Source organism: Gymnoscopelus braueri (assembly GCF_963280865.1).
Source record: "Gymnoscopelus braueri genome assembly, chromosome: 8".
Lineage (NCBI taxonomy): Eukaryota > Metazoa > Chordata > Actinopteri > Myctophiformes > Myctophidae > Gymnoscopelus > Gymnoscopelus braueri.
The window spans coordinates 37547347-37569097 of NC_137609.1; the positions used below are offsets into that span (position 1 = coordinate 37547347).

The 21751-nt window shown below is 42.7% G+C and overlaps 1 protein-coding gene across 2 annotated transcripts in view; it reads right to left on the minus strand.

Moving 5' to 3' along the window:
• The window catches only part of cadm1a (cell adhesion molecule 1a), a 348623-nt gene that overhangs the window by 23858 nt on the left and 303014 nt on the right, over positions 1 to 21751 (minus strand). For both annotated transcript variants that reach the window (XM_080436284.1, XM_080436283.1), the window contains 3 exons: positions 18965 to 19061; positions 15242 to 15414; positions 5140 to 5229 (listed from right to left, as the gene is read on the minus strand). In XM_080436284.1, coding sequence (XP_080292410.1) covers positions 5140 to 5229; positions 15242 to 15414; positions 18965 to 19061 — 360 coding nt within the window. The remainder of the gene's footprint in view (positions 1 to 5139; positions 5230 to 15241; positions 15415 to 18964; positions 19062 to 21751) is intronic.

Genomic DNA, 21751 nt, shown 5'->3' on the forward strand with positions numbered 1-21751 from the left:
ACACAAGTTGTAATATCTAGATTTGACAGCAACACGAACTAAGTGCATGACCTGGTGAGACCGCGGGACATGCATCCCAGCGTTGTCAAGCTTGCAATGCGCATCGGGGATTTGCAGAAACTAGAGTTGGGTTTCATTTTCGTTTTTACGGCTCGTGTTGGTAACTGGAAGCCTCGCCCCAAAACATAGTCGCCCCCATTTTTCCCGCGGAGGCGGCCGTTCCGAGGTCGCCGGATTAGTCCCGGGGCGACTGTGTTTTGGGGCGACAGGCCGGAGATTGCATATACTTCTCCATACAACGGTGTCTAACCGAGAGAGTTGTACTTCTCCACACAACGGTGTCTAACCGAGAGAGTTCATGCAGATCACAGCTGACAAAACAAATATTATATATTATCGGAGCTATAATTAATTTTATCGGGATGACGTCATAATACCTGATATCGGGCCGATACTGTGGATTTTTAAAATATTTGCGGTAAAAAAATATTTTACCGCGAATTATTTTTATATTTTTCTCTGTTCTTGGTGACAACTCTAGTGCGTCCCATGGACGCCACGAGGGTGTCATGAATGCGTCCTTTCTCGATATTGTGCGTCAGCGACGCAGGACGCAGGCCTATGAGCATCTCTGACTAACTATCCATCATTTAGCTGGGTACCCCCTGGAACTCCCTCAAGGACCCCTGGGGGTCCCCGGACCCCACTTTGAGAACCACTGTACTAATCCATGTGTATCTTTTTAATTATTTTGTGAGTGAAAATAAAATAAAACTAGAACAAGTGCTCCTCGGAGCACAGGTCTCCGCCAAGTCCGGTAGGTTATGGTGGCCTCCTGGCGGCGCTATAATAGGCCAATCTGAAAAGGGTGCCATTTCTTCTTAGGCCTTTCAATCGGACACTGCATTCATGATTTGAGGCATTTTGTTCGAGTTTATTCGAGTTTGTGTTTTGCTAGAATAGACCTGCTGGTGGCGCTATAACAGGCCAATGTGAAAAGGGTGCCATTTCTTCCTCGGCCTAGTGGGAAGGTGTGCGCAAAATTTCACTGAAATTTGCATGCTGCGTTGATGATTTGAGGCAATTTGTTCAAAACAAACCAATCCTGCAAACTTTGGAAGCCAATCTTAGCCAGTCAGGATAGAATATGGAAAATCGGACAGATCCGTGTTGATCACATGACTATAGAGATACTGTGTACCGATTTGCGTGAGATTTGGACAAAATCTATAGGACTCAGGTGGTGCTACTGTATAACAGGCCAATCTGAAAAATTCGGGGCAGAGGTTTGGCATTGGCATCACAATTTCGCAGCGGCCGGGCCAACGGTGCCGGAGATTAGCTGTTCACACGGACTAGAGATGCGCGGATGGGGTTTATCGTCACCCAAATCCGCATATACATGTTCATTATCCACCCGCCATCCACCCGCATTAATTATATCATCCTATTTCTAGATCCGCACCAACCGCATCAAATTATTATTATTTTCCTGACGTTAGTTTTCTTATAAACAATGTCACTCAACAATGTCTGTCGCGATGTAGTACTAGTGACTGTATACAATCCATATCTATAGTAACAACAAGACGGAGTTTCATTCATTTTACTTTCGCTTTCAACAGCTTTGTTGCCATGTCTGTTTTTATAAGCGACTTTTGGGCTAATTTGGCGCTTGTTTTGGGCTTGTTTTCATAGACCTGGCTGCTTATTTCTCTCGCAAAATCTGGCAACACTGGCTGCCAGCTGTTCAAAGACCCCTCAAGTAACGTGCAGTAGGCGGCTAATTTGTGCCTGATGTAAAATGACGTTATATTAAAATACTACAAACGCACGCACGGCGAGATTTCGTGCTTTTTAAAAGCTATTATAGGCCTATAGATTGATATAATTAATTTAATTCCTGCATTATTTCAGCCGTGGTTTATCCAATATTAATTAATAATTATATTTGATTGACCCAAATCCACCCAAACTGCAGTTAACTGCGGCAACCGCGGCTAAAACCGCGATCCGCGCATAAAACCGTGATCAGCGCATCTCTAACACGGACGGACGAACAGGGTGCAAAACATACTCTCGCCATACCTTTCGGCCTGGCGGAGACAATAAAAAGAAAGAAGCCCAGAGTCAACACTGCTATGGAAAAACTGAACCACGAGACCCTGGAAGCTGACAATGAATCCTTGATTTGAATTTGAACAAAAAGAACACAAACATAATAAATAAATGAATTAATAATAATGATAATAATGATAATGATAATAATAATAATGATAATAATAATACTAATAAACATAGCTGCAAGCAGCAATACGGGGGCCAAGTAATGCAATAGGCAATATGCAAAACGCAAAATGCAATACGCGCACTAAGCTATAGAAACAGCATAGATTGAACTTTAGAGAAAGTAGCCCGTGCATTTAACAAATGAGCATTGGAAACAGCTAAGCACAGTTCTGAGGAATTGTAGATATTAAAATGCAAGTCTTTATTATGTTCCTTAAAATGGCAGATTTCAAACTCTTGTTAAAAATTCTGTCATCAAGACAGAGTTTGCCAAATGTTTTACTTTGTCTACACATGTGCCCGAGAAAAATGGGTTAAAGATTTTTTTCAAACTGCTCAAAATGGTGGAAAATCTAAGGGCGAAGCTTACTGTTCAAAGTGACAGATGTGTTCCTCATGAGTCAAGGCATATGTGTAAGCAAGTTTCATGGCTTAAGGCCAAACGGGGCATGACTTATGCCTGTTCAAAGTTTGCATTTTCAAACGATTGCTACAGGGGGTTGTAGATATTGGTCCAAAGTCCATGTGTAGAAAGGTTTGTGTAGATTGCTCGAAAATCTCAGGAGAAGTTCAAATTTAACTGTTTTTCATATAATTCAAAATGGCGGAAGATGTAAGGGTCAGAGGTAATAGGTCAAAGTGACAAAGTTGTTCGTCACGAGAAGACGCGTATGTGTAATGAAGTTTCTAGCCTGGGATCCAGCCTGCTTCACTACGTTCGGTGGATTTTTTTTTCTCTCTTCGCTTCTCAGTCTGAAAAGCCTCCCATTGGGAGGTTTTGCAGAACTACACTAGAACTACATATGTTACGTAGTCAACGTTGTTGCTGATTGGATGTCGTTCCAACGAATGAGAGTAGCGTTAGGCAACCTACGTCATGAGCCAGCGCCACCCTCCATGCTTTTCACACTGTTGTTTTTCTGCGCATTGGAATGACGTCTCACTGGTGCTTTGTCCCGCCCCGCACCACAGACCAATCAGAAGCCACGTCAGGACTCAAGCCGTTTGGCATGTCCCGCCTCCCTTGGAGATAGGAGGCTTTCCAGACTGAGAAGCGAAGAGAGAAAAAAAATCCGCCGAACGTAGCGAAGCAGGCTGGATCCCAGGCTATGAAGTTTCATGCCGGAACGTTACATTAATTGCTACAGCGCTACCCTTTGGCCAATGGTTGTGGGTTTTGTGTCCTTCACCATTTGATATAGCCCTCTACCATATTGCAGAGTTTCGTAAAAAGCGACTGCATGGTTAGTCTAATACTGCGAAAGATGGAAAAATTACGGCGGAAGAATAATAAAACCAACAAAAACAAAAGGGGACCACAGCACTATGTGATTGGCCCCCTATTAAAGCAACTGTTCTCTCGACATAGGCGTTGATTTTGCAGTGTAAATGGCAATGTAGGCATTTCCAAATGTCATCTTCTATTCTGGGCATGTCATAAGAGGCACACATTCGGTGAAAATAAAAGATCTAGGAGCTCACACCACGTTGCAATGTGACCCTTGTAGGTGTGCTATTTTTGGCTGAGAGATTTGTTGGAGAGGGAAAAAGGAGGAGTACCCTTGAGACCCTGGTCAACAAAGTATAAAGGGTTTAAGCGGTTAAAAGCCCAGTATTGGGGCTCTAATAGAATTTTGAGCCATTTGCTACAACATTTATCAAAAATCTATCTCACCCGATAGATTCCTCTGGTGCTGCTAATCTGATGGGTGCTGTAAACATTCAGTTTGTGGATGAATGAAATCAACTAGCAGAGTTATGGCCATTCCTTCCATCTGCGTAAAAATCAATAATGGAATCGAGGGCAGAAGAGGATGAGAGGGTTTCTATTTCTAGGATATGCAAGTGGTTCATTTTCAATCAGAAATACCGACACAATGCAGCCCACATATCTTAATGTAAAAATAAATATTATATCTCATGTTGTTTACGGTACGTCAGCCGGAGCTAATCTCGCAAACCGTTTGACCGATCTGCATCAGACTTTTCATGCAGGCCAAAAGGAAGATACTGCACCCAAACTTTTTTTTTCAAATTACCCTTAAGGTGGTGCTATTCAGTACCAGCCCGCTTTATATTTTTGGGGGCGATAAGCACACCTTCCAATATGTTCTAAATGTACTGCTAAACCAGATTGAGCTACTGTATGGAGACTACTGTTGCAAGGCGGTGAAATGATTTCCAGAGAGAGAGAAAGAAGGAACCATGTCAGTGGTACAGTATGTCAGGAGGGCAGGTTGCTCTGACAAGTTGCTCTGACAAGTTGCACTGACAGCAGTGCAGAGAGAGACTCATGGTTATTACTATCAGGACTTCCAATCTTATTAGGCCCACACACACACACACACACACCCACACACTAGCAAACAAAAAATGAAGAAAAAATAAATAAATAAATTCACAGCACATGACATTGTACCATGGAGCTGGATGCACAACGGGGAACCCGGCAGAATATCAATGTTCACACAAAGAAAGAAACCTGCAAGGTGACATGGAGAGGATGGCGTTATGTTGGGGACCTGATGTGGCACTGGGAATGAAGGACTCAGACACACACACGCACACACACACACACACTCCTGCTGGGTTGAGTTCAGGGTCCTTGAGGGGTCCTCCTGGGTCCTTGAGGGGATTCCAGGGGGTCCCCAGCTAAAGGACTGATAGTTGTGAACCTAAAGGACCCTTAACGCTCTGAAACTCAGAGTGTACACATTTGTAAACTCTCAGAGTTGTGGGTCCATGGCCTAATATAATACCAAACTGGTGGTCCTTGAAATGAAAACGTTTGAGAACCAATAGTTTAGGTCAGCGGCTGTGGTAGGTATCGGGGTTGTGGTGATACTGTACCTTGACTGGCTTCAGGGTGGGAGATGGTGGTGGTGGAGGTGGTGGTGGAGGTGGTGGCTGTGGTAGGTATAGGGGTTGTGGTGGGAGCATCTGAATGAGGAGACAGATACATGACAACATGCGGGAAAAAAATGAGTGAAAAAAAAAATGAAAAAAAAACAAACATATATAGAGGTAAAACAATGCCAGGATGGAGAGCGGCAGGCAGGGTGTGATGGCAGTTTCCTTGTTTGACACATGACCAACAGCCTGTCCGGTTCTGCCTCTGTGGGGGGGTGTGTGTGTGTGTGTGTGTGTGTGTGTGTGTGTGTGTGTGTGTGTGTGTGTGTGTGTGTGTGTGTGTGTGTGTGTGTGGGGGTGTGTGTGTGTGTGTGTGTGTGTGTGTGTGTGTGTTTCCACCTTAAAGGACAAAGCACTCCTCTCCATAACTGCACACTAGGTGCCACATATATGTGGCACCTAGTGTGCCACCTCCATATATATATATATGGAGGTGAAGGCTGCAGCTAACTTGTCTTGCAGTGTAGCGGGAAGTTGATACGTTTTTTAATTTCTAATACGTACATGTCTACCAGCACGCAGTGAACCCGGGAAATGTAAAATTGACTACACCCGGCAAGCGGCCGGCTGTTGGGAGCGATTAAACGTGTACTGAGCAACTCGTACCAGTGTAATACTTATGGCTGCCATTATTACCAACTTGACAAACAAAGTGCGCCAGTGCATGCTTAATGTCGTCCTGGGCAGACGAGGCTGTTGGTGACGATGTCAATGAGGTTGCAAAACCCATCACGATTCACCAGCTCAAACACAAAGCAAAGGATTCAATGTAGAAAAAGAAACACAGGTATGACTGATAACAGCTGAGGGAACCGATCAGATCAAACTTGAAAAACAAACGCCATGTGAGGTTCTGGAAGGTTGGCGGGGGCCAGGTTGGTACACAGGCTTTGGCTGGAGGCCGTTTCTTTCTCCCCATGTAGTCTTTTCCTTTTTACTTCATTAGCCCAGGCTGTACTCCTCTACAGGGCCAGTAACCACGGGGGGATATCAACACTGACATTTTCCCTGTCGGAGCAGTAGGGCTGCATTGATAAGGAGCTGCAGGCAGCAGTGGCTGGTTAGAAGCCTCCATGCTGCTCTGATTGGCCGGGAATGGACAGGAAAGCCGCTGGGGGTTATTATTAAGAGACGCAGAGAAATTGGTCACTCTGGAGGCTGATTAGGAGGAAGAGCACTCGGCAGTTTAATGAAAATAAAAGCAATTTAGTATAAGAAAAAGTAAAGAGAGGGGAAAAGATTAGTATGACGAAAAAGAAGGCAGGGATATGAGCTACTGTATAATTAGGTTGTTATAAAGGAGCATTTCATGGTAAATAAATGTGACCACACATATACCACATGCACTAAGTAAATAAACATCACACAAACAAATAAATTAGTAAATCAATCAATTGATCAATCAATCAATCAATCAATCAATCAATCAATCAATCAATCAATCAATCAATCAATCAATCCATATGCATGCATGTGCAGAAGAGACAGTATTATGTCATGAAAATCTCCTCCCGGCCAGTTGAGCAAAGTTATCAACCCTGTGTTCACCTGATCAGTATTCAAATGCTTGTTGATGCAGAGATGCATTTTTAATCCATTGCCATTCAACTCTTTTAAATGCAGGCTTGAGAAGCACAAGGTTGAGTGGTGCAATGTAAGGAGAGAGAGAGAGAGAGAGAGAGAGAGAGAGAGAGAGAGAGAGAGAGAGAGAGAGAGGACACAGCTTGTGCTGATGAGCACACATGCTCGAGAGCTGACAAACTCCAGCTCAGCAGTGGTGCTGCCTAATTGGATTTATCCTGTCATGAACTGTGAGGGTCCAGCAGATGTTTGGGATCATCAGTGTCAATAGCTCATTAAAAACGTATCAATGAAAAAAATAAAAGGAAACAGACTGCTACACTGCCTGAATATGTACCGTTTTATTTTTTCTTTGTGTCTTGAATGATACGGTTTATCAAAGCACACCGGAGCTCATTGACTTTCAAATGTGACAGGGGTGCATATGCTTTTCCACCTGCTGACTCATAGAGGCTTGCTTGTTTCCCGCCATTGGATCAGTATTTCACTTCTAAGTGAATTATGCAACAGACAGGAAGCTCTGAGACCAAGCAACAGGTGCTGTATCACACCTGCACAAAATGACTAGTAGGAACTCGGTTAAAACCCTCATTAACCAAAAGCTAAAAGAATTATGCTTAGAAGGCAAAGTACCATCTGACTGAGAGATCAATGCATACAGTAGCAGAGATGCAGGGTCTCATAAGTCTATAGGCAGACCTGGCAGACCTGGCAAGGAAGCACATTTTCAAATACCAGTGGAGACCATTATACTGCAATGAACTGCCTTCGGAAATAAACCTGAATTTCAGTTAATCAAACAGTAAGGTTGTTATTACAGTATAAGCAAATGTGTTGTTTGTCTTTTTTTATTTCTTTCTTTTTCATACACAGTGACAAGAACATTGTCACATGGATGTACCGTAATTTCCGGACTATAAAGTGCACCTGAATATAAGCCGCACCAGCCAAATTTAGGGAAAAACCCAAATGTGTACATATACAAGCCGCACTGGGCTATAAGCCGCAGGTGTAAAATCCATAGATTTAGAAGGTCCCCTAGTGGCCGTTAGCTGTAAAAATCCATAGATTAGCCGCACCGTTGTATAGGCCGCAGGGTTCAAAGCATGGGAAAAAAGTAGCGGCTTATAGTCCGGAAATTACGGTAATTTGTATTGTTCACTTATAGGGAATATGAGTCTTTTTAATCAAAGCCTATCAACTAAAGGCTTTACACCTGGATATAATGCAGGCGAGAACAACAATTTAGCCACCCACGTTGGTGAATTTGAAGAAATGTCTCTCAGTGACTTTCTCAATGTGTTTAATCATGCTTGTAAATGTTTTTCTCCTCACTAATTGCAGGATTGGTTGAGTTCCACAGACAATAATACCCTTTGTATGCTTTTAGCAAATTAAGGATGTGAGAACGAGGAACAGGCTCATAACCTCACAGTGAGCTGTTGTAAGGGACGTGATTGGCTGATAAGCAGATATTTTGACTCCAGCTTACGACATTTTGTTGACAGCTCCTCTTTCTAACCTCATTTTTCGCAACATGTCGTGACTGTGTTGCATTCTGGATTATTGAGGCTACTATGGGTGTAGAAATTGGTATCTACACTGGATGTTTGGTTGGTGCGAAATGGGAGGTGTGGAAAGAAGCCATTGATCTTTTATTTTTAGTGTCACAAAAACATGATGGTTTATGTTTTAGATAGTTGAACATTTTTATAGCTGCGCTGGAATATATTGTTGGCTTGTAATTTGGCTAGTTACCACCGGAAGAGTGAATTCTAACTTTAACGCTACAGGACAGAGATGAGCCAAGGTCTCACAACAAGCATAGTTAGGATAGGGTTAATATGGGTGATGCGGTTGATAATTGATGCCATTAAGCTAATATCATCCCACATGAAATCCGACAATGTTTTGACAGTGCACACTCAATCTGGCAGAGAACAGTAAACAACGGTTCACTTGAAAAACATTTTGGTGTCTCAGAATTGTGAGGTTTTTAAATATGCTTCTAAACAAGACAGAGACTTGTGCACAGTACAGTGTGCTGAGTTATGCACACCCACATTTCTTTTGCAATAACGTCCAGTCATATAGGGATGCACGGATATGGAAATGTTGGGCCGATACCGATGTTTAAAATAACAATTTGGCCGATAGCCGATACCGATATTAGTTTATTTTGCTTTGGTTGTTATATATTGTTAAAAATGTGGATCACTGGCTTCTTTCAAAACAGGCCTGAAAATCCATCTATCAGGAGACCACAAGGGGAGGTAAACTCCCTTTTCCCATAGAAAGGAGATGGCATTCACTGCCGACATTTTTCTTCTTTGTCTACTTTTACATGTTTTATATTTGTTGATGATATGTATTTTGGTGTTATGTTTATGCTATGTTGATTCATTGAATACATAGGACCACAATGGAAACAAACCCCCAGGACTTTTTTTGTGTTATCCCTTTAGCCCAAATGTCTGACTGTACCTTGTGCTGTTTGTATTTCTGTCTAATAAAGTAATCAATCAATCAATCAATCAATTTATTCCCCCTTTTGTGCCAGGTAAACAAATGAACATTCATTAGAAAACATAACTGCTCCGAATCTACAGCTTGGTAGGCTGCAGATAAACAACACACCAACATAGCCAGCGCAACATTGATGCATCACAACAACAGATAACGCCATCGGGGAATGTCATCTTATTTGCCGATATGCCGATGGCAATCAACGAGGGAAATATCGGCTTATACCGCAATATACGGCCGACATTATCGGTGCATCCCTAATAATGAGATTTAGATACATGAATCTGTGCAAACATGTCAACAGATGTTCAGCACAGCAGAGAGCATGCATGCATGCATGAGAAAGCAGAAGACAAACCAATGAAGAGTCAGAGAACAGAGTGTCCAATGTCTGTTACTCAAAAATAGTAGAGAAAAGAAACATTTGAAAGAAATTCCCAGAGAGCGACGATGGCCGAAGCATCTCCCACCACCCCATAAAAACTGCCTAGCTTTAATCTAGACGCTACAGCAACAATCCCAGCACTACATTAATATGGTACAGGTCGCATGCTTGTGTCCTCTTATGTGCGGTACAGCTTGGCACACCGTGGCTCTGCCACATGCACAGAATCTGGCTCCGTGGAAATGAGATTTCTAAGCCAAAATCTGGAGGAACTCCCAGAAGCATTAAGAGAAGAGGATGCATGAAGCAGAAAGGAAAAAATGCCATCAATGGGACCACTAAACGAGCCAGCACTGTGCAATAAAATGCAGTGCTGGGTGAAGGAGTAGGGAGTAGGGAGTAGAGGGAGGCCTCCATTATTGGGTTAGCGGCAGGCTGTAAACAAGTTCTACTCCTCTGTGCTAGAGCTCGCTTGACTGCAAGAGGAAAGCCCTGATGTTTTTGTTGTTCCTCTGTGAAGTGGAGGGGCTGGTGTGAATTAGAGTCGTCCAGAAAGCACTAACATTGTTAGTGTCAGCTAGCTGTGTGGCGCTCTCCATCACTTAGAGTCACAATACTTGGGAATCTAATGCATTAGAGGAGATGTTGGCCACAGATACATTTGTTGTGGCTGCCAGGCGAGGGGCGGGGGGGGGGGGGGTGTAGGTTGTATCGGTACACGTTTATCATGATGGTGTACTGTAGGGCCTGAACACACCTTCCTTTTTTCTTTCTATTTTAGACACCTTTTTATGTAGAGAAAAAGATTCAAGACTGAAGATTCAAATACAATTTTGAGTGCTTTGTAGAAGACATTTGAATGGGCCCACAACAAGTACTTTTACCTAAATTATTCTTGGGATTTGGTTTGTGTGTGCGTGCCTGCCTGCCTGCGTTCATTAGGTGCCAAGTGCTGCATGTTCTGTGTGTGTGTGTGTGTGTGTGTGTGTGTGTGTGTGTGTGTGTGTGTGTGTGTGTGTGTGTGTGTGTGTGTGTGTGTGTGTGTGTGTGTGTGTGTGTGTGTGTGTGTGTGTGTGTGACTGCGGTACATGTAGATCTCACCTCTGCTCGTCTTTCTAACTTTGACGGAGTAGGAGTGCTAAATCATGAGTGCTCTGGAAACAGCTCAAATTCAGGGGAGTGCATTGATGTTTTATGCACGTGTTTGTGTGCAGGGTTGCATGAGGAAAACAACGTGGAAAGTGGAACATTATGTGATAAGAAGCTTTTGACCCGACCGAGTCCCAGCGTGCTGCTCCCATTAGCGTTGTCAACGGTTCCACGTGATGTGTGCATGAATAATGGTGGACATTAGGTGTCGCAGGCCACGGACATCAAAACCATCAATAGACTGACTCTAACAGAACACAGGTGTTCCTTTTTTTAACCCATTCAATCCGGGAACGCATCCACAATGTCTTTTAAATCCTAACCTGAAAAACGCATGTGGCTATAATATAAGTGGTTCTCAAACTGTTGAGGACCCCTAAAATTATATGTATTTGGCCGCAGACCCCCCCCATCTGAAAATATTGTGTCTCAGGGAACAAAATGCCGCACTCGGTGCGGCGCTATGAGCTTGTATATCTGCTATTTTTGAATAGCCCAAAGTATAAAATAATGGTTATAGCTCAAATCTAAAATGACACAGATGCCTTACCGGTCTTAATGGCTTAATGGCAGGTGATATATATGTTGAGGCTTTTAGTTGTCCATGTGTTGCATATAGTAGGTCTGCCTATGTGTTGCCACGGCCCCGGGAGTGAGTGGGAGGATGAGAGAGAGGGTGATGATGGTGTGTGTGTGTGTGTGTGTGTGTGTGTGTGTGTGTGTGTGTGTGTGTGTGTGTGTGTGTGTGTGTGTGTGTGTGTGTGTGTGTGTGTGTGAGAGAGAGAGAGAGAGAGAGAGGGTGGGGGTGGGGGCGGGGGGGGGGCAAAAAGCCTGGAGCAATTACTGGTGCGTTTACACCTCAGGCTGAGTTGGGCCTTTTTGGAACACATACTGTAGTTGTGATTGACAGATATGACCAGCAGAAAGTAGTGTTTGGTCACAAATCACTGGTTATCTCCACCGTCCTGAAATAGCCAGGGTCAGGTGTTCTTTGCCTCTGTGCGTGTGTGTGTGTGTGTGTGTGTGTGTGTGTGTGTGTGTGTGTGTGTGTGTGTGTGTGTGTGTGTGTGTGTGTGTGTGTGTGTGTGTGTGTGTGTGTGTGTGTGTGTGTGTCTGTCAGCAGCTAATCTCGGACACCGCTGGACTGATCAGCATGACATTTTGCATGCACACTCCCAGTAGGCCAAGGAAGAAGATTCACCACAAATTATTCAAACCCCAAATTCTCCCCACAGCTTCCTCGTGTCCTGACGGCTGCACCCCACGACTGACACAACCCTTCGAGGCAAGGGATCTATCTGCACGACGAGGAGCGCGCTTTTCTAGTTGTGCACACACCCACCTGCTCTGCTCAAAAACACACACTGCACATATTTACAGAAACACACATAGTGTTGGGGACATTACATAATACTTTTATAAATTATAATTTCGTATTACTTTCAAGTAATGTTATATGTACAGTATGGATTGCTTTCTGTGCCAAGCACATTTGCACTCAAATGCACTTCAAAAACAGGCATATTTATTAAATGGAAGAGAGCAGGCTAAACAGAATTGAATATTTCTTAGTGCTCCTACTATTTTCTTCTTATATTTCCCTAGTGCTAGTTAAAATAGTCTCCGGAGTTTTTGACCTTTTCCTGTCCCTGGACATTTGATTCTGCCTGTTTGTTTGGTTGCCAATAAGCTGTTTAAAGGGATATTTCACTTTCAAAAAAACTTTTTGTCATTTTATCGTCTACTCAGGCCTTTGTGAGCCCCCCGGACAGTTTTTAAGTTGCTCGATTCAGTATTTAGACATTTGATATTCATTTTATCAGACACGCCCCCTTCCTATACAAACCCATTGTAACTTCAAACTCCATTTTAACCATGTTAGATTCATCAAAAACACCCGTCCTTGGTTCTGGTGACTCACCCTGCCCCCCTAATACGCGAGGGGGCCGTGTTTTTTCAATTACTTTTTTCATTTATTTAAATATTTTTTTTGGAAAATTAAAAAAATAAAATACAATAAAAAAATAAAATAAAATAAATGAAAAAAAGAATCGGAAAAACACGGCCCCCTCACGCATTAGGAGGGCAGGGTGAGTCACCAGAACCAAGGACGGGTGTTTTCGACGAATCTAACATGGTTAAAATGGAGTTTGAAGTTACAATGGGTTTGTATAGGAAGGAATGAATATCAAATATATAAATAATGAATCGAGCAACTTAAAAACTGTCTGGGGGGCTCACAAAGGCCTGAGTAGATGATAAAATGAGTTTTTTTTAAAGTGAAATATCCCTTTAAATAACTGCTCTGCCTCCACTTCTGCCGTGTTTGGGCCCAACTCTCCTGAAGCACATTGTGATAAAAGTTTTATGGAATAGGGTAGGTTCAATGGAATGGAAAAGAATGCCACAATATTTGCAGGCAAAATGTCAGTGTCATGACCAAACATAAACAACTCAGAGGCTGCAGCACCTCCATCACTGCAGGCTGCAGGGTATTCCATGGTTTTACATAAACCATAATGCCTTGTGGCTCTAATGCTTACTGGAAATACTGTCCGTAGCTGAATCCGGGTTAAGTGCTCATTCAAAATGTTGACCGCTTGCTAGGTTTCCAGCCGTTTCAAAACAAGCTGATGTCATCTTCTCTGCCCACATTGCCTGTCTACGTGGTTCTCATCTGTCTAACTCTAAAGTGTTTTTGAACTGTTGTAAAAATTACTCTAGTGAAGTAAAAACAATGTATAATAGCTGGAACCCTTTTTAATTCATAGTCATGTTATTACGCAAAGTGTTACTTATGCACTGCACTGTATACACTGCACATGCGCAAACAACAAATAAACAAAAAATGCAGGCAGATGCGTGCATGAAGCTCTGGCAGTAGGCTACAGTCTACTGACAGCTGTGTGAAAAAGCAGGTGGCAATATGCCGTTTCCCAGACGTTCAGGGCCACTCGCACCGTTATTTTACCACAAACATTGTTCCCACTCCTGTAAAACCTCTATTTAGCAAATCCACTTAAGCCTCTTTTTCTTTGTTAAATCCTTCTGAAAACAGCAGCCAAATAATTTCTCCATGGACCCAGGAGCTAGTAGAAATGATATGAGAAAGTCATTTTGGCCATGGAAAATTAATGCATTAGAGCATAATGTCCTGCTTTGGGAGCAAATCAAATGTTATTGGTATCAATGGTATCTGAGTGTAATTGGATAATGCTGGGGGACGGAGAGAACGGGGGAGAAAAGAAGTGTTGAGATGAACAGAGAGCCAAAGAGACCGAGAAAAGAGTGATGATGGCTGATGGAAGGAAAGAGATGAAGAGAAAAGAGATGCGGAGGCACTATATTTTATGTACAGTACACACTGTATGTTTAAAATATTGTGAATTATGACCTAGAAACCTATGACCCTCCACAGCTGCAGTCAGGGGGTTGGCTTGGAGTAAAGGGAAAAGTTATTAGGTACATAAATAAAACGTTGCTGTGGTTTCTTGACACGTTTCACACACACACACACACACACACACACACACACACACACACACACACACACACACACACACACACACACACACACACACACACACACACACACACACACACACACACACACACACACACACACACACACACACGCAATGTTCCAGCTGACTTTGGAGCTAATAGTTTATGCAGTCTATAAAAATATTGTAATATTCTAAGAATGTAACAGACACATTCTATATAGATCAAAAAATCACCAAACTTGACCTTTAAATAATAGCATGGTGGTAGTAGTGATGACCAGAATGACCAGAAATTATAAAGAGTTAGTGAGTAACAGATATCAACTAAAGGCCCGGTCGCACCAGAAAATGTCAGAGTGAAAGTAAAGTGTTATTGCGGGACCAGAAGCTTGGTGAACAAAACACAGTTCTCTCCACATGTTTTAGTGCAGTAGTTTAGTATCTAGCTGAGGAGAGAAGGCAGCATACAGTAATCAACATTAGTTTGTTACACAGTAGTTCAACCATCTACGTACGCCTGCCTCAAGAGAGTCACAAATGACTGCAAACCACACTGCATGTATACTGTGTTTCAATGTATGTGCTGGCAGAGTAGAAATGTAAAAAACTGGCTTATGTGACACAGCTAAAATGATATCTTCCCCATAAATGCTTCCACCCAAATGAATTGAATTCACATGCCAAACATCACTGTCAAACATGCTAGCGTGACCGGACCTTAAGGGTTAAGAGATGGACCTGGGTTTCCCGTCAGCAGAGAGGACAGTGGTGAGAAAGTCAAAAGGGAATGAGAGACTGCAGAGGAATAAAGTATAATGTATGGGGTTTAAAGATGAAGTGATGACAAGTGAGAAAGTAATGGAACGGAGATGTAGCTTCCCTGAAGCCAACGTACCATAAACGTAGAGGATGTAGTCGTCATAGGACTCGCCAACGGTGTTGGCAGCCAGGCAACGGTACGTTCCGTTGTATGACTTGTTGAGGTTCTCAATGTACAGGTCACTGCCTGTGATGACAGCGTGGGACGGCACGTCATCGTCTACCTTCACCCAGTTGATCCGCTGCGGCCTGAAAGGAAGGTGAAACTAATTATGATATCCTGTTATCAGCAGTATACATCCTGAGGGTCGTTGGGTCAAGACCACATGGAAGGCAGAGCGGTTTTCAAGTGGTCCAGCATATACTGTAAATAAAAAAAGAGCATTGACGTACCTGCAAACACATACAGAACATAATATCGTTTATCAGATGTGCTGCTGACGGTTGTGTAGCAGGGATTGCACTCACTGATGCTTAACGTTCTTTAAACTGCACATATACAGTAGCCAGTGGCGGCCGAAACGGGCCCCCAACCTCAGGGTTTTTATTTTTTATTTTATATTTTTTGACTCGCATCCCAGTCCGGGGCCTGCCTCTGGCTGGCCGACGTTCAAGAATTTCATGCAAGAAGAGGATGTAGATCTGATTAAATCAGGGCTCAGCTCAAGTGAATCATGTGAGTGAGTTGTTTTAGCTGTCTGTCCATGGTGGAAGTGCAGATAGCCTAATTAATTTAGTTCGAAAATGCATCATTATGGATTGTGGAAGCAAACCGACTTCAGTCCACAAATTATAAAAAACAAACAAAAAAAAAACGTTATTTTTCTTTTTTTTGCGGGGGGGGGTGCATATGGGGGCCCCATATGAGCTCTTGAAACGGGCCCCCAGATCATTAAGGCCGCCCCTGACAGTAGTGTGTGTGTGTGTGTGTGTGTGTGTGTGTGTGTGTGTGTGTGTGTGTGTGTGTGTGTGTGTGTGTGTGTGTGTGTGTGTGTGTGTGTGTGTGTGTGTGTGTGTGTGTGTGTTTGATTGTTTGTTTATATGTTTGTTAACAAGATAACTTGAGAATGGATGGGCGGATTTTCATGAGACATTGAAGGAAAGATCAGCAGTCTGCCCTGAAGAGATGAGTATGGTCATCAGGTCAGAAAGGTCAAAGGTGAAGGTCACAACTGAGAAATGTAGAACCACAGATGTTGGTTTGTTTGTACAGGGTTTACACCCTCGGGTGCATTTGTTTCATTCATTTTTGAAGCATGTTGGCTGTTTGTTCCAATGTATATGTAGTGTTACGACCTGGCCTAATTCTGACAACACAAAATAGGTGAGAATCAGAATTATCTTACTTGCCAGCACATGTGAGGAGGTGTATGAAAGGATGAGACAATGTATCAGCACACTGGAATTAAAGTTTTCAAATGATGAAAAAAGGCATTAATGTACTGTATTTCAATCTCTGTGCTTCTCTCATGTAAATACTGTAACAGGAATATTTTAATGGCTGTTTTCCCATCGACTGGCAGTGTTCAGGCACTCATGTGCGAGTGTGTGCACGTGTAGGTGGATATGTCACAGTGTAGGAGGATGCACACTCACTGGCAGTCTTTGCCACCTCTCTGACTCAGCAGGAGTCCGTGACAATGAGCTTGTAGAGCCATGCACACTATTGTGCACACTGCCGGGGGAGAGGTGACAAGGAAACAAGGACACAACACCTCAATTTGCCCCCCCGCAACTTTCAATAGCCACACTACCAGAAACACTGTTATTTCTCTTGAGCACGTGCCATAGTCTCTCTTGTTACATTCTGGGTTGGAGTTTTAACTTGTTCCCTCCCCTGCAAAAAAAGATTACTGGGCACGGAAATGAAAAAGAAAAGAATGTGAGCAAGCGAGTGAGAGTGAGAGAGAGGGGAGATAAAGAAAGGAAGTAGAATAAAATGTATGTGGGACTACGGAAATTAGCTTCTAGCAAAATCCGGCATGTTTACATGAGATCATGTTCAATTGATTGAATTCTTGTACAGTGAGTGAATATACTATATATAGTAGTGAATATTCATTAACCCGTAGATACACAAATAAAGTAAAGAAAAGTAAAGTAAAGTAGCAAATTACAATACCCAATATAAACAAAAAAATATAAATAACGTTGCTGGGTGTAAGACAGACAAGTCCATGACAACGCAGAAACCTTGTGGAGTCAAAATAAATATGAATTCACAGGGGAAAGGCATTCCCAAGATGTAGAGAGAAAAAAAAGAGGAAGTGGTTTATTTTGGGGGGTCACAGAGGGAATAGAGAAGACAAACAGAGACAGACGCAGAAGTGGAGGTGTGTGTGTGTGTGTGTGTGTGTGTGTGTGTGTGTGTGTGTGTGTGTGTGTGTGTGTGTGTGTGTGTGTGTGTGTGTGTGTGTGTGTGTGTGTGTGTGTGTGTGTGTGTGTGTGTGAGTGTGGAAGGGGGGGGGGCGACTGGGGGACTGCTGCAAGGAGAGTGGAAGGGCGGCCGTCTAGAATACAAATGGCCAAATGCAGCCGGGGCACCCTGCACTATCTGGTAATGACTGCACAACTCTCACCAGCTCTAATGAAAATGACTTCCAATTCCCTGCTCTCTGTATTGATTGTGTTTTCATCTTTATAAAATGAATACGGAGAGAGAGAGACAGAGCGAGAAAGAGAGAGAGACAGAGAGACAGAGAGAGACAGAGAAAGAGAGACAGAGAGAGAGAGAGTTAGTGAGCTTGTATCCACGGCACGCCAAGTACAGTATGTAAACCGCAGTGTGGGATAGATGGAGGGTATCTTAAGTTAGAGAGACTGAAAGAAAAAGAGAGAAGGGGTGGGGGGGGGGGGGGGGGGTGTGCGCGTGTGTGCTTATGCGTGCGTGCATCAATCAAAAGAGAGAGCACAAGGGATAAATGTATTTGTGTCACCCCGTGGTTACCAATTCAATACAGGAAGACATGGAAATGATCAGACATGATTACAGTTTTTGTTCCAGTTTGTCATGTATGTCCACTGTGCAAATTAAAAGCCTTTTAGATTAGTGTTAGTGGTGAGACCTGTGCCAGGTCCTATCGCTTGATGACTTAGGCTGCTATACGTGTTCACACTGGTAACCCACACTGGCTTATCCAGATTGGGATCAGATAGGTTTTGAAAACCAAATGGAATCTGATTTCTGTCAATCTGGCTTCAATCTGGATAGGAATTCAGATGTGGGCTGGATTGTGTAGTCTGAACAAGGCCATAATGGCCATGGCCTTTGAACTCGCTGAGATGACATTAACTTTCCACAGATGTGTAGCCATTGCTCTTTCCTGTAGCGCTGCAGCACTGGACTCCTTCTTTAGCATGTGCTTCCTGCAATGCATTAACATCCCATAAGCTAGCTAACTGTGCACCCGCCCTAGTATGCTAATAACCACTATTGTAACAAGACAGAGCTTCCCATCTCTCTTTTGGGGTCAGGTATGAAGAATTGAAATTCATAAATATTCATATGCACACATTCTCTGAAGGTATGTGCACAGTACACATGATTGAATGTGCATGTGAGTGCATGCTTGTATTCTCTCCCTATTCATACAGTATATATAATTGCCCTGTAGAGGTGCACCTGTGGGGGTCAGTGTGTGTGTGTGTGTGTGTGTGTGTGTGTGTGTGTGTGTGTGTGTGTGTGTGTGTGTGTGTGTGTGTGTGTGTGTGTGTGTGTGTGTGTGTGTGTGTGTGTGTGTGTGTGTGTGTGTGTGTGTGTGTGTGTGTGTGTGTGTGTGTGTGTGTGTGTGTATCTTACTCGGGTTTGCCTTTAGCCTGACATGTGAGTTCTAGATTTTCGCCTTCCCTGGTCAGACCCTGTGGAAACTCCACCAGGATCTTCACTTCTGGTTTGTCTGGAAGAATGAGAAGAAAGAGAGAGGAATGATGTGTACACAGAAATAAATAAATAAATAAATAACAATATAGATATTTCATGGTCCAGGAAAATAAATGTCAGCCCTTTTCATTAAATTCAGCTAAAACAACCTCATAAAATCTACTGTATGTAAAAGTACGCATTTTAAAGAGGTTGCAGGCAAAGCTTTTCAGCAAGCTTTCAGTTTTGACCAGTGCAGATAATATATAGAGAATCTGGAGAAATTGAAATACGCCTTTTTAAAAACATCATTAACAACAATCTCAACTACCACGAGTCTGTAGTGAACATTTACATCATCTCTAACAACAACAACCACAACCGCCATGAGGTTTTCCTGGAACAGATCCTTTGTGGTGAACGTGACAGAGAACATCAGAATGTAATATACAATAGTGATGCCAGCACACAGCCTAATGATTAATGCATGTTCCTGGGAGCTATGCCTTAGGAACACAACTTTACTTTGAATAAGGGTGAAAAACTAATTGTTAAGCTCACTTGTTCGACAAAGTGGAGTTAACATAGCTACTGCAAACTACATGTACAATTACATGCTGGATTCACAGCGCTTTTTTCTCCAGTGTTTGTTCACTGCTTTTCATTAAATGCCACAACCTCATCTATTCTTTGATCGCCTTAAATCTTGCCAAAGCATGTCTAACTACAAGATTGTTGTAAAATGACACTATCCAGCAATAGATGTATTTGGGAAATTGTAAAAAGCATTTGCCTGAAAAGGCTGCCGCAAAACAAAAAAATAGAATATTAGACTTTTGGAAAATAAAAATAATTGAGTGAATCTTGATTTGACAGTAGGTGCTGCTATTCCTTCGCTGTATAATGACATGGAATGTATTGCCTTGTCTTCTGGAAGTACATCTTAAATCACACAAGATTCCACTCACACTTAAAGATTATAATTTTTTACTTAATTAATATGGCTTGCTAGGTCACTGGGATAATACTACTACTACTACTACTACTACTACTACTACTACTAATCAACATCATGCATGGTATACATCAAATGGAAAAGCAGGTCAAGTATGTAAGTGATGTATATGTAATGGGAAGTTAATTTCAACCTGTTAAAGACGAGAGGTACGGTTGTGTATGGCTTCCCCATTCCCCCCCTCTCATTTTGTCTCTTTTCAGACGAACAGTTTGTCAACAGTTCACTGGTCTTGACATGCTGTCAACTGACCTTTTAGCTCTGTCAGAAACAACCTTTGGCTCGTCCATTATCATGACTGGTTGATGTTTGACATCATTCAACCTCTACACCTCCTCCAATCACTGTGATGGACAAGTCTGGTTAGCAGATCTACAACACTGAAACCTCAGCTCTCAAGCACCTGTCATATTTATTTATTTCTCGTTTTGTTTGGAGTAACATGACATCCACAACATTTAGCTTTAAATGAGCTCATGCTCATGACTCCTGCATTGGGAGAGAGAATGCTTGCTGTTGTTTGCTGAGTGGCATGAGGCTAGACTTTACCCCACATAACCTGAAGACAGCTGGCTAGATGTGGATCTCACCAAAGAAAATAAATGGAAGACATTAAATAATTAACCACCATACCTTTCTTTTAGCTGAATCAAATCAAACAACAATTACTGGCACTGACATAAAGGTTTTAAGCAGTTTAAGTTAAAACAACAAAACTAAACCCATAAGGATGAAACTTAATTTGCATGTCTCTGGGACGGAATAAGTGGAAATATTATATGAGGGAGGCAAACTATTAAAATGTCTCTGAAAGACCTCATGTTTCCTAAAACCGATCTGTTCAGCAATGTGACACATTTCTCTGATGACTAGTTGGCTAAGCCAGAGCTTATTGTCAGGCAATTCTGCTTGTCTGCTTGATTCCCTGACAGTTTGTACACAGACAGTACAATTCTCACTTTTAAGTCTTAGGGGCCTATTTTGGGGCAAGCGGATTGCGTGAAGCGTGCAGCAAACAGGCAAATTGACAATTTCTGGAAGTGAAATCTTGTCTGTTTACCTGCCTGCATGTGTTTGGTGTAGCCTTATCGCCCCAATATGACAATTATGAACACAGAAAGATGCATTATAATGACTTCTGTTCTTGTAACCAAGTGGACCCGTACAGGACGCTGACTTTATGAATTGTCCTGACTTCCTCACTACTAGCTGGTGAAATGTCGGAGAAGCTTATTGTCTGTATCAGCCAGAGCGCGGGAATCTATCCCCGTTTCGCAATGGACTAGACCCCTGGCTGAGGTGGAGCACAACACCTACCATCAGCTCCCAGTACTTACCGCATGACTTGCCACACACAAGCCGTGCTACTCATACAATGAATTGGCGGTGCCTGGGTTCGAACCCATGAACTTGTGGTCGAAAGGCTAGTGCTCTGCCGACTGAGCTACCCGGACACAGGATGGAGATAACAAGGACCAAGGAGCTGACCACTTGCGTAAGGCGAGACCTTTAATGTCTTCTAAGGACATCACAATGACTCCATGATTTGGAGGAAGCACAATGGAAAGTGGACACAAATGTGACAGATTTTACTCCCAGGCTAAGTATTTTCGTGAGAGTGAAATGTCCGTGCTCAACTACTTAGCGACGTGAGTCGTGTTAATATTCCCGTAATTTCCGTGTGATGTAATCCCAAAGACACTACTATTAAC